General features: G+C 28.7%; 1 protein-coding gene across 1 annotated transcript; it reads right to left on the reverse strand.

The window, feature by feature from the left end:
- Positions 1 to 10,464: 10,464 nt before the first annotated feature.
- LOC113375326 (RNA exonuclease 4-like) lies at positions 10,465 to 10,977 on the reverse strand. Its single transcript, XM_026615261.1, has one exon. It carries the CDS (start codon positions 10,975 to 10,977, stop codon positions 10,465 to 10,467), a length of 513 nt encoding a protein of 170 aa, XP_026471046.1.
- Positions 10,978 to 15,122: the final 4,145 nt, after the last annotated feature.

The following is a 15,122-nucleotide window of genomic DNA, read 5'->3' on the forward strand; positions in this document are numbered from 1 at the left end:
TAAGCTCATACTACCGAATCGATTTAGAAAAATCAAAAATTTTTCGAAAGATATTAGTTGGGAATGATACTGATTAGTTTTAGGTGAAAATTTACCGAGCCGTTTTCTTGTAATTAACTGTTGAAAAAAAATTTAAGCCCTTTATTGTGGAACTTTTATTGGCGATATATAAAATCAAGGTCTTATAGAACTTACTGAAATATCACGGCCTTACAAGTAGTTTAATTTTAAAAATTCATCAAAGTTTGAGAAAATGAGTAGGTTTTTTGGCGTTTGTTAAAATTAGAATTAGACGATTTACTTGGTATAACGATTGAGTGTACGTTCACTTTCAATGATGTTTGATAAATCCACTCAAAATATTTTTGATCACTCATAAATTAATTTATATTTTATTGATTAAGTCGATTATTTACACATATCGGGAAGTTCATGTAACTTGCCTCAAGGCAAAATACCAATACCAACTAGTTATATTTTATTTCACATATAATATTTCTATAAAATTTAATACCCAGACTCCTAGGAAATTCGTACGCAACTAACAATGGAGATTTTTTGCAAAAATGTTTTATGATTTATTTAAACAGTGCACTCCATAAAAATAGATTTCTTACAATATTATAATATTTATATTTCTTATTAAAAACTGGGGGAGGTGAGTAATATTTATTTAAAATTCCTCATTACTAATTCAATAATATTGAATTAAATTATGTATCTTCCTAAAAAAAAATGCAAGTTTCATATAAGACAGAATAAGTTTTTATTACCAGCTTGTTTAATCAAATTAACAATAATATTTCAAATAGATGTAAAATTGATTTTTTCTTGGTAGTAAATATACTTAGTTGTAAAAAAAATCGCATTGTCAAAATAATATTAAGATTTTGTAAGAAAATATCATAGTAACTGAAATCGATCTTAGTAAATTCTTTAAAAAGCGTACCGTAGCATAGAATTATTTGTTATTCAAATTTAATAGAATTTAGATATTACTCATACATTCTGTATATAGTTAATTTGCTATGTTATTATTATTAATATTATTTTATTTGACTCTTAACATTATTGACACACGTCACATACGCAAGCACGCATCGAAGATTTAGTTATTTCTAATATATAGTTTGCATTACATATTTATTGAAAGATGTCGCTGTATCTTTAAATTCAATGTTCTGCATTTCAAAGGTGCCAACTTTAACCTCATTTATGGATTTTGATACCTTTTCAACAAAATGTGTCAGTCGTCCGTCAACATCGATCGGATCAACATTTATTGTGTTCCTAAGTGATGTTATGTAATTGTTGAATGCACGGATAGTTTTTGTGACTTGTGATGATTTTTTAACAATAAGTGATTTACCACCTTGTTTAGAAATTAACAGTAGAAAAAAGTAAAGGAAAAAAATTGTACGCATAATGACGCATAACAAGTTGACATGGATATTTCGCGCGGGAATTTTCGCAGCCATAAAACTGGAGTCAAACTAAAAAATATGGACAATAGTAAGTAGTAAAATAGAGATTAAAATTATATATATATATATATATATATATATATATCCATATACAATGGGCAAATTAAGACGCGCTTATAAAATTTCTCTGGCAATCCACTTTCAAATACCTACATCATCTTTGTTCACATACATGTTTCCAGTGCAAAGAACATATGATTTTCAATCATTTGTCTCTTACAAATGAAAAAAATATGTTATTTCATTTCATTATTTTCTGTCATTAATTTACTGATACAATAATACGATAACTAACTGATACGATAATCTAATTTTTCATGTTCATTATTTCCTACATTTTCAGTGTGTATATTAGTGTGTCTTTGTATGGTATATCACTACATTGAATGTGTAAATTGAAGCTTTTATTGCATTTTTCGCCAATAACGATAGTTTTCATCGAATTTTTTATGGTGCATTCTGAAAAGTTAAAATTGTATAAACGTAATTACAATTTATTCACAAAGTTGGGAAAAACGTACACGAGGCTAATTGCACACTTTCTGCATATAATGCAGTTATAGTAGTAGTTAGTAGCAAACAAAACGATATTATAAATGCTATTATCAGTAAAAAAAATATCACCAAATAAGTTAAAATGTTAAAAATATAATTATTTTTCGAAGTTTAATAATTGATTAATCACGGGAATTCTTGATGGAACCTCTTCGTGTTTTCGATAACCATTGACGAACAAATAAACAAAATACATGCGGCAAATTCAATGTAGTGTCCAGTAGGATTTTAGCCACCGAATTCTTGCAAATTTTGCAGAACACTGCTTGTTTTTATCGTGTATTAGACGGATGTTTAAAAGTAATATTTAACACTTACGGGACGGCACCGATTTCAAAACAATCTACTGTGCCTGCTGTAAACTTGATTTCATTGTGTATGTTAGCAATTCATTGAAGGACATATATTTATAATATTAATTTATTTTTGAACATTTTATAAAGCATTCTCTCGCATTTAGAATATGCCACCGATTAGTCAGTATATTTGTTCATTTTTTTGTTGTCATAATGGTTTGTTATTTCTATTATATTATCTAATAATTCATTTGTAAAATATAAAGCAAAATAATCTATTGGATGTGTTATATTGCTTGGTATTTTTAGTCGGGGTATTTGTTGATGTATGTCAAACTCGATTATTGAAGGAGAATCGACGTATTCGCTAATGTCTTTCCGCTCTTCATTTAATTTGTCAAACTTTTTCTTTTTGTTGGTTGGATAATATCATCATCACATTCATCACTATCTTTGGTGCGAATAGTAATTTCGTAAAATTTGTCTGTACGGATGTTTATTTGAAACTCATCCTTACTACTGCTTAATTCACAAAATTTACCAGTCGTTTTGCCATATTTAAAAGCTTTTAAATTTTAAATTTTAAAAGTTTTAAATATTTAAAAAAAGACTATATAGCAAAGAAAAAGGCTAAAAATACTTCTAAAATAACTTAAAATTATTTTCAAAATACAACACTGTTTATCACTGCTATATGTAATTTACTCAACTTCTCGATGCAAACTGAGTCATTGTTTATAAAATAGCTTGTGCCTCACAGAGTATGTATATCCACTAGAAGAGTTCCACTAGAAAATTGATACAAAATGAAGAAAACTAAAAATATTTTTCACTGTATTTAGTTTCAGGTCCGTCCACCATGCAAAATTTTCAAGTTTTATCATTTATTTATTATCAATTAAGTCTAATAATGAGTTAACAGTACCGATTACTCACGATTCCCAATATACTCACAGTATCAAATTATCGACTTAATCAAAAGCATTTGGGCCGATTCTGCCGTAAAATAGACCAATGGTATAGCAAGGTTATGTTACGTAGCGTTTTTCATATAAAGTGGTACTAAAAACTTTCTAAGTGCTATGTGGTTTCTGTGTAGTTATACGTTTTACACACAAAATGTTGACGATTTTAGGAAGACAGATCAGCCTAATTGACTAATTAAAAAACCATTCAATTTGCATTGACGAGGAGACGTACTAATTAGTTTTTGACAAAGGCAGGTACAGCTGTTTTGCATATATTTGCAAAAATGGTAATTTATTTCCCGAGAGAAAAGAGCGTTCGATTTGAATGATTCAAAAAACATTTTATTTGAATTGACAATATTACAATTTAGGAAGGCAGATCAAGCGGTTTCGGAGAACCAATGAAAAAAATTATCATTAGACATATGTAAACCAAATTATCAGGTATTTTAATAATAAGTACAAATTTTGTTTATATTTATGAGTTCCGTACCAAATTTATACGTAAGACTGCGACGCGGCGCTTACGCGCTTTTCTTTCTAAAACAGCTACGCAGTGCAATTGCTTTCGAAATATAATAAAAATTTAAAAAGTATTAGATTTTAATTTCAAAAATCTAATTTATCAGTTTTCTAAAAAATTAGGTATTTTTTACAATTTTATTTTTTAACCGGAAAGCTCCAGCAATTTGCCTTAAGTCACGATGCCATACATGACTAGTTAAATTTTTTCATCGTTAGTTTGCTCTCTCATTTGATATGGAGATTTCACGTCTACAATCTAGATAGAATCCTAAATAATTAAAGCGAGTTCTTGGTGGAATTTCGATGTCTCAATATTTTCATTTGAAATCAAAAGGTTTAGTACTTTTTAGTCTTTAAGTGAAAATGAATATCATTGCTGTATGTGAAGGTCAACCACTGCATCACGTCTCGCCAAAATCTGCATATTTATATCGACAAACATTAGATAATACCTTTTCTCATCGATGATCGTACTGCTCGTGGTTAAATATTCTCATTGGGTAAAAGTGTTCGTATCTTCTAAATCGTGTAAAATGTAGTAAAGTTGATGTGTTAAATGCAGCGAGAAGTTCCAGGAACACGAGATACGGCGCGAGTAGTGCCGACTCTTGTAATTCAATCCTCTTTTAAAGTTGTAATGCGTCTTCATTGTTATACGAAGAAAGAAACGTCATAATGACATAGTAAGTATGTCGTCGGGTCGCGCGCACTGTGCCGCTTTTTCATGAACTTTCCGGATGCTTTGTTTCATGTCGCGATGGAAGGATCACTGTTTTGTAGTTACTTTTAACTGTTCCGAAATTTTGACTTGACTGAGAACTTCATGGGCCGTTTAATGCTTATTCCAGATAACTTTAGTTATTAAATAGAATGAATATTGTACTAAAATTAGTTATATTTTTTGTGCCGCCATCTTAATAAGGATATAAATATGGTATATGGCAGCTACGGGATATTTATAACAGGTGCAACTAGTAACCGGCATATTTCAATAGGATATTAAACAATATTAAAATATTTCCTTGTCGCGATTGCACATGTCTCGCAGAACTGCGCGGATGTTACATAAACTGTCGTTATTATTTTAGATTAATTTTTAATTGTAATGTGTAATGGGACTTTAGAGCCCGCATGCAACTTTTTTTCTAGTACCTCCCCTATTAATATTAACTGTTTTAACAGTTTATCATTAAAATTATATAAATATTAACATATTTCTTAAAAAATAATTTTTCATTATTCTGGATTTAGTGCACAAAAAATTAGATATAATTTAAAAGCGTATAAAATATATTGATTTTAAATTGATTTAGAAAATCGAGGCGATTCGCGGGTCGAGTATCATCAAATATTTCAAATATTTTTAACGTACGTGCAATATTAATATTGGGGGTTTAAAACATTTTACTTATTTATTATGCGATTTATTCTATTGAGCAAATCATGTCAAGAGTGCTAGAAAAAAGTAGCTTTTGATTTTCAATCATAACACTCGTATTTCATGTTGGATTTTTTAAATTTTAATTTAATTTAATTTTTCATGATTTACAATATCCAAAATTGCGTCGTAAATTTCTCTTTATTGATATCACAAGAGCCAAATTGTATTTATCCTTGCTTTCCCGTCATATTCAAGAGTATCAGTTTGTTGTTTTAAAGTTAAATTTTTAACGTATTTTAAAAGTATTGTCTAAAAATGAGGCAAAAATGCAAAGAAATTACACATCTCTTGAACTATATTGAAAAAAAAACTTTTTATATTTGTTATGTATTATTTCTGCATAGTTAATAAGTATCAAATTTAGAGTATGGACACTGCTAGGTATAAAAAAGCCTTAAGAATTTCGTTCCAAGGTAAATTTTGCTTCCATTTTTCATATTTGTTTTATTTCCATAACCCTAACCACGCATGTCTTCAACATTCAAAATTCATCAGAAGCGAAACATTTGCAACAAAAGCAAAAGTTACAATTCAATTTCTCGGAATAGTCATGCCATTTTTTAAGCACTGACTCCCCATTTTTTATTTTTCCGATTATAATTTGTTTATATTTAACTAAATCAGCTCATAATTTTTCAGAGTAACCAGTTTGACGTTTCAGCGTTTTTTAACCCTTTCGACTCGGATGCCGCCGCTCCGGCGGCATAGTCATTTTACCGTTGCGCTCGGATGCCGCCGCTCCGGCGGCATGATATGTTATACCGTTAAGCTCGGATGCCGCCGCTCCGGCGGCAAATCGTGTCGGCGACGACTCGTCGCAAACTAAACTTACATTTAATTTTTTTTTATTTTTTAAAAATTAATTTACTATTACATTCATTTATTGATTGATTTATTAATTTAATAAATAAATATATAACAAAATTAATTTATTAGCTCATGATCCCCATAATTCTAATAAAGATCTGTGAAGAAATGATTTTTTAAACAATATAGCATGGTTTTGAGTGCAATTTTTTTTAATTTTCAAAATTTTCTATTTTATTATCATAATAACTATATTTAAAAGCAATATAACCACATTTTGAAAAAATCCCATACAAAAAAAAATTCCGAGTTGAGAGATAAGTATAGCACTATAATATTCCGAGCGCAGCGTACCGACTGGCAGTCCGACTCCCGAGTCGAAAGGGTTAAATTAGGTTTTCTATCTAAAACGCATGATTGTACAGCAACCGCATGTCGTTTTGACGGTATTTAATACAATTTTGTATGAGACCGCTACGTAACGTAGCCCCTACGTAACATTGGTCTATTTTACGGCAGATTTGGCCCCTATATCTTTTATTTGCATTTATTTTTTTATTTATTTTTTTATTTATTTATTATACGCCAATCGGCTACCTACAGTTAATTATATAGTAATGTAGCATAATAATGTTAAATTATGTTATATATATATACAAACACGCATACGGGCACCTATACATACACACGTACATATATACACCTGCACATGCACACATATGTAGACTCACACACTAGTAATGCTACCAAATTCTAATAAGTATTATTTCTGACAATATTGATAATTAAGTATTATGTGATGAGTATTAATTTAGTATTATATGATGAATTTTAAAAGTTTAGTTTCGAGCACTGTTCGTTGACCACCATTGCTACTCTACTCATTGGACCGTTGAATATATAGTTCTTATAGTGATTTTTGAAGCCAGCACAATACGATTTGCTCTTAGTCCTTGTCTCGAGCATATCAAATTAAGTATAATGATAATAATAGCAGTTTACGTTGACTTATGATGAAAAATACTTAGAAACAAGTCATTTCATTAAAAAATAAGTAAAGAATAATTTATCAGAATTATCATTGACTTTTTTTAGTTGTTACTACTTGCCCTGGTAGATGTCATGCCCCAAACTTTTTCTAGAAGAATTTGGCATATCTCAGAAAAAATGGATGTGTGTGTATGTATATGTGGATACAATTTTTGTCGACGTTTTTGGGAGTACCGCTCAACCAAATTGAATTATTCAGAATGCAATTGATTCCTATTCATAGCGAGATGTGCTGATTAGTTTTTGGGAAAGGTAGGCCTGCCGTTTCCGAGATACGAAGCAAAGAAAGCAGGAAATAAAAATTAGGTTTTTCAAAAAACAGGATATCCGATATGAATGATTCAGAGAACATTCAATTCGTAATGGTGAGAATAATATGCGATTAGGTCCAGCCGTTTCAAAGATAATGAGCTAAAAGTGTAAAAAAATTACAGTTTTTGAGAGAATAAAGCATCCGATTCGAATGATTCAAAAAACATTTTGCTTGTGAAGAAACGGTTAGTTTTAGAGAAAGCAAAAAAAAATATTTCAGAAATTTCAAAAGAAGAAATTTTTTAATTTCAAAAAAAAATAATATAAAAAATTATTAGGATTTCAATTTTAATTCTAAATTTAAACATTCTAAAATTTACTTACACACTTCAGATAAATAAATTTAACTTTGCAATTAAATTCATATAATTCTTAGAAATATAAGATATCATTCATTCAAACTTCGCTTAATCAAGCTTTGTTAATTTACTTTTCATGTAAACTTATACAAACGTCATCAACTAATTTATAAGCATTTACCTTTTGTCTATTATGTACGAATAATGAAAGTTACAGCATTTATAATAATTTATTTGAAATTATTTAATATTTCTCGAATATTTCATTACGGTACAAAAAGTTCCAGCAATTTACCTTAAGGCACGATGTTATGCATCACTTAATAAGGTTTTCTTTTGCAAAAGACAGAAGTGATTCGCAAACATGTTTGCAGATTGGTCAGGGGCCATAGAGAGTGAGGGAGTAAATGTTGGCAAATTACTGCTGAGATATACAAAAAAAAAACTCAGTAGATTATTGAAATGAAACTCAATCAATAGTTATTTAACGTAAAAAGGGCCAGACAACAAAAATCATAAGATTTTAATTATCAAGAGAATTGAACACTAGATTGAAAATTTTGTCGTTTTTATTTTTCCTCATTTTCGTAGTTTAACCGCAAATTTTAGCTATACATTCGTGTTCAGCGGTAAAAACTACATGGAAAAACATATGTCGCACAGCCAATGCAGCCAACTTTATTTTGCGGACATGTGTAATCTTCGATCGATTATACATACATTATACATATCGTCCACGATTAACATAACATTCATTCAGCTTAAGGGGGTATTATACTGTAGAATTTTGAAAAAATCGAATTTTCAAAGTTTAGTTATTCAAAAATATGTCATTAAAAGGATTTTTTAAAATTACTGTTATTTCCTGAGTTATAGCCGTTTTAGTGACGTGCCTCGGTTCGGGTCCGACCGCTACAACTTAACATTTTAGCTTTTTTTCTCGGAACTACTTTTTTCGAGCTGGCGGTAATGATATCTAGAACTTCTAATGAACATCATCTCGATACATCGCTTTATCGCGTGGACCTTGCCCAAAACTATAACTTTTCATGTAGTATTTTTTAAAAAATCGGAATTGTTAATATATAATATATAATCTTCGCATATAAGTTTCTTAACCGTTTGTTGCAATTTGTATTTCCAAATGTGCCTACAAAATACTCATATAATTGTCCGTCGGCAATATCTCGTCATGCCATTGAGTCCATTTAAGCCATGAAAATGCGTTTCATGGATTAATTTTATTGCGAAATCAAAATTAAATACCGAGATTTTTTATTACATTTCAAGTCGATCTCTTTTATTTTTGTCACATTTTATGATCACTGCAAACACAAAGAGCGTATTATTGCTAAATTTATTCATAATAAACCACGGTTTTTTTCATCTTGCTGGATTTTTGATTGGAAGCACAACGACGTCGCAATACGTAGGGATTTCATAAATGTTGATTGTTCTTTTTTCGCGCTTTTCACAATCATGAAAATAATACCCCGTTTGATTTCGTATTGTTTGAACGTTTTATGGCGTGCAAAACTTCTCACAAATATACAATATTTAAACTTAATAACCAGATAACCAGTTTAAAAAACTATATATATATATATCATATATATATATATATATATATATATATATATATATATATATATATTGATAGTTTTGTCGACGTTGATACAAATGTTAAGTATTTTGCAGCCCAATCATCCAATTAAAAAAGGTCAATATAGAAACAACGTTTCGACACTTAATGTGTGTCATCATTCAGTAATCTAAATTACATAAGTATTATATCAAATGTTTTTATTTATGTAATATGTTTTTTTAGATTTAATGTGAATGTATATTATGCAGTTAATTGTATGTTTAAATGTATATATAAATATATATATATATATATATATATATATATATATATATATACATAAACCTCGTACCACTATGTTGGTTCGCAATGGACGCCCAAACTACTGAACCGATTTTAAATTTTATTGGCTCATCGTGTGCATATATATACAACTTAGGTTATAGAAAATTTTAAACAGACAGATACTTACTAAAAAAAACAAAACACTAAAATGATAAATGTCAATATTTTTGCAAAATTTCAGAAAAAAAAATTTATGATTTTTGACAAAAATATTTGGCAGTTCAAAAAATATAATCTGAAAACATATACATATAGATATATTCAACATTTATATTCAAATTAGATGAAATGCTATATTCAAAATCACTATTATAGTTTTAAATCTAATTAAAAATTTATGTTTATAAATTTAAATAAATGTTGACATTAAAAAAATGTGATGACATTTGGCAATATTTACGAAAATTATTAGGTAAATAGATTTATAATTTGTATTTATTTGATTTGCTTACCAAATTAGTTTGGATACCAAAACTTACTCAAAACATTATAGATCACAATAAAAAAGCGAAATATTAAATTTAACATTAATCATAAACAAAATTTTGACAGTTCAAAAAAAATTTAATTTTATACTAAAAATATTTCTTATGGTAAAACGTTTGCCGGGTCAGCTAGTATATATATATATATATATATATATATACTTAAATTTTCAATTATTACTGAATGGATCATCTAGAAGTGTTATTTAAGGACATAATATGCATAATATAATACAACATTTAATTTTATAAAATTTTTAATTCATGAATTTTTTTAACAAATAAACAAAACTACATGATATTATCAGTATCTCATGCTTCTGCAGCCTTTTCCCACTCCTCTCGATGCTGTAAATATATCTGCATGGCTGCACAAGCATCTTCAATTGATGAATGTTCTCCAGTTTGTATTCGTTTGTTCAAAATTTCTTTTGCTAATAGTTTGAGAGATGGTGTTTTACCGCCAGTAAATTTCCTAAATGGTTTATATAAGGCAGTATCTCTTATCATATGTTTAGGATGTCGCAACTTCAAAACTTTGAAGTCGAAATACAGCCCGTGGCCAACGAGTATGCAGTCTTTCAAAATTTCCTTTACTTCTCGTGACACAGTGTCGAACTCCTCACCGGTGGATAAGTCTTCTGGTCTGATGCCACTAACTTCTGTTCTGTAATTTACTACTTCTTCCTGGGGTTTGACATACTTGTCATAAATGCAATGGCCATCTCGGTCGACAATTGATACTCTAGCTAGCATGTGAACATTTTCGCTTGCTCCCACCATTTCGCAATCTATAGCAAAGCATTTTTCATTCACACCGCTCATTATTTATAATATTGTAATGAATTTTGATTATAGGTTATTTTTGAATTGATTTAATTCAATTGATTGCAAATAAAACATCAGCTAATCTATTAAGTTGATCTTCTTAAAACAATCAACTTTATCTGATTTGACAGATGCGATCCAATTCATCGCTAAGTGGTAGTTTAGGAGTTCGAAACTAGTCGCACATTTAGCGCTAGTGAGCCGTAGAGAGCAACGCGTCGGTAACACTCAAAAAGATCGAATATTTTATTCTGATTACAAAGAAACGTCAGTGCGCTTTATGTGTTTGTTAATAAATTATGATTTTTCTGTTCTTTAAAGTTTATTTGTTTGTAACGTTTTCATTAAGAATTGCTCTCCAATGCATAGGTCTTAAACAATATTAATGGAACAGCTTCAAAATCAGCTATAGTATAAAAATCAGCTATAGTATAAAAATTTAGATTTTTATTATAAATTATGAATTTAATTTTGTTGAACGTTAAAAAAATTCAATAAAATAAGATCAGTTACTTCACAAAACGATATTATATAATATGGAATATAAAAGATCATTAATATACGTCACAAAGGTCAATTAAAAAACTTCAGGTTAGGCTATAATTGTGACAAAAGAATATTCGAATTTAACATAACAACTATAAAATATAAAAATACAAAGAGATAAATCTAACATAGGAAATAATGAGGTCAAAATGTAATGAAATAAAATGTAGAGAAACTCACCAATACGAGCAAATATGCACTAATCACTAAACGAAAACGTTACAAATAAAAATTGATACTTAGACATGTTAATGAAAAAATAATAAAAATAAATATAAATTATATTTATAAAATTAATTAAAAAGAAAAATAATAAATTTGAACCTCACATCTCAAAGGACAAAACACAAATGTGGTGAAAATAGCAATCTCAGGATCATATATATAATTTTCAAAAATTTTCCGCCCGTAAGCTTTTCTCATGACTACCGTTAACATGCATTTAAATGTTGATTAAAGCTTACGGCAGAATTTTTTTAAATATATATGCATGCTAACGGTAGTCGTGAGAAATATATATTTATATATAATATATATATATATATATATATATATATATATATATATATATATATATACTATGCCAAACCAAGTAGTATATATATATATATATATATATATATATATATATATATATATTGATGAGTTATTTAGAATCAGGCAGTAACACCAAGTAAAAAAAAAACTAAAGTAGTTTTGAAATACTTTATTTATCCATACGTTTCGGCTTCATCGAGACCGTCATTTAGTGGCAAAAAGAAATTAATTATACTAAAATACACTACACTATTACACTGCGATAAACCAAGCTATTAATAACTGGTACATTTAAACTAATTACTTCTTTGACAATTTTTGGTTACATTCTAGTGTGTACAGATTGACTAACGTCTAAATACTGAATACTGATTTTCAGGGAAGCGATTTATTATAGCTATATGTAGTTTTCAATTGCACAATAACCAAACTAAATAAATAAAACTGACTCCAAAATTCAAAAAAGTGTTAGATAAAAATGTATTGTTTTTTTACAAGTGGAATTTAAGCTTTTTCATAAAGTAAAATAAAATTAACAAAAATTAAATCAAAACCATCAATAAACATACGCAGGATAAAATTATTCGATTACTAAAGATACTTTTACGAAATCGGGGTTTGTGGTAAGAGGGTGAAAACGTAAGGCTGTAAGGGTTTTTGTATTGTATCTCCGAAACTGCTGGACCTGCCTTCGCCAAAAACTAATAACCACTTCTCCCCGTCATTACAAAATGTTTGTTGGATCATTCAAATCTGATGCTCCGATTTCTCAAAAACTCGATTTCTATTTTCTACATTCTTTTCTCCGTATCTCCGAAACTAATCAGCACATCTCCTTATCAATAGGAATTGAATGTTTTATGAACCATTCAAATCGGTTGGTCCGTACGCCCGAAAACGTGGACGAAAAATTGTATCCATACATACACACACACACATCCATTTTTTCTGAGGTATGCCAAAATGTTCAGAAACCTTCAAAACGTGAAGAAATGTAAAAAATTTCAAATTCGATATTTAGACGATTACAGTAACTTACCCTACTTCCCGTAGGCTAATTATAAAAAAGTGGTCCATAAACTAAAAATAATAATTCTTGATCGTGGCCAACCCTTGCCACTTAGTGGTATGAAAAATAGATGTTGACCGATTCTCACTGATCGCAATTATTAAATTACATAAAAATCACTCAATCCGTTTCGGAGGAGTAGTACTGCAACAAACATCATGGCGCGAGAATTTTATAAATATTTTATATTTATAATTTTATTATTAATATTACGGATTTTTATTTTTGCTTCACTATATTTATAATCCTGAGGATGAAACGTACATAGTTCCGATTTTATTTAATTTTTTTTTTAACTTTTTGGTTTTGTTTACATATATATATATATATATATATATATATATATATATATAATTGTTTTTAAATAAATATGTGGTCCCACTAACATAGCAGAGTTCATGAAAGTTTTTGCTATATTTCTTGCGGGCGAACTTTTTCTTGGGAAGAACGCAAAGGTTTATTAAAGTTGGTGAATATTTCATTTTCGCATTTCTCCCTTTAAAATGCGTGTATTCTATACTTGCCGTTTCTCTTCTGAAATGACTGTTTTTATCGCTTTTAATATTTCGAAGATACGTTCTCGGATACGCTTTCTGAATGCATTGGCAAGTGTATTTAATAGCTGACTGGTTGGGTTCATTCAATAAATAATACGAAATGATACTTTTAATAACGAATTGTGTATTGACTCGAAATTAAATTATTTTTCACGACTCCGTTTGAAATGTTTTATAGCGCAAAATCGAAATAACTGAATTGGAAATACGCTTTTGTAGTACTTGTTTTTCGTATAACGTGACGCCTTGAATATACAATTCTGTTAAATATACTTTTAGTTGGAAGTATAACATTTCAATATTCTCCGAACATACATCTTTCGCCTTAAGTCAGATCCTTGATGCCCCTATATACAGTAGTTCAGAAGTTTAATTTTCCGCAGATATATGTACCTTCAGCATCGGATCTCCCTTTTTTATTCAGCCGCAAGTCGTAATTCATTCCTGCGATCCCGATTTCTATTTCGGATTTGGTCATCTTCGAGATTTATCTTTGTTTGAATCCCTTCTGCTTACATTATGCCTTGAATTCATACACATGCTTCGGTTCTTCGCAACTTTTCTTACACGGCTAAGTCATATGTATCGAATATTCATGCCTATGGAAATAATCTTTTGTATATATTTTTGTGCTACGTTTTGGATGCTTCTGCTGACATAGAAATTGAAATTGGCATATATATATATATATATATATATATATATATATATATATATATATATATATATATATATATAATGAAATTGTTTCTTGGGCATCCATCCAGTAATTAAAACACAGTTTTAATGAATAATGTTTTTATTTTAAGAACATACGTTTCGGGTCCTGATTTGACCCATCTTCAGTGCATACAAATAAATTTTGAAAAACAACACAAAGACACAAAATTGCACGAAAAAATAAATAAATGTGAAATAAAAAATTGATGAAACGTCTAGTTATGAAAAATTTAAAAAAATGTAAAATTAAAATAAATGATATATTTTATTATAAAGCTTATTCCAAACGAACATGTTAGTACATACAATTAATACAATTTCCAAACTAACAACATTGGATGCCCAAGAAACAATTTCATTATATTATTTCACCATCTGAAGAAAAACCTCTCGCTTTATATATATATATATATATATATATATATATATATATATATATATATATATATATATATATACATGAACATGCTGAATGAATATTATATGAACATTTTTATTTAAAATGTATAGTATTTCTATTAAGTCTGTTCTCATTGTTCTTAATTTAATTAAATTAAACAGTAATGTTTCATTATCATCTTGAGTTCTTAGTATGGAAGTATTCCTAAAAATATGTGTTTTTTTTAAATGTTGATATAGTTTTCTTTAGTCACTTATTATTTTGTAATTTTAGAATGGCTTGAAAAGATTTAATGATATTAAATACTACATCT

The sequence above is a fragment of the Ctenocephalides felis genome, unplaced genomic scaffold (genome assembly GCF_003426905.1).
Source record: "Ctenocephalides felis isolate EL2017-DRISC unplaced genomic scaffold, ASM342690v1 CF-g0.4_SCAFFOLD_01886, whole genome shotgun sequence".
Classification (NCBI taxonomy): domain Eukaryota; kingdom Metazoa; phylum Arthropoda; class Insecta; order Siphonaptera; family Pulicidae; genus Ctenocephalides; species Ctenocephalides felis.

What these genes read in the sequence shown, in the direction of transcription:
- LOC113375326 (XM_026615261.1), bottom strand. Translation starts at nt 10,977, where the DNA reads ATGAGCGGTGTGAATGAAAAATGCTTTGCTATAGATTGCGAAATGGTG.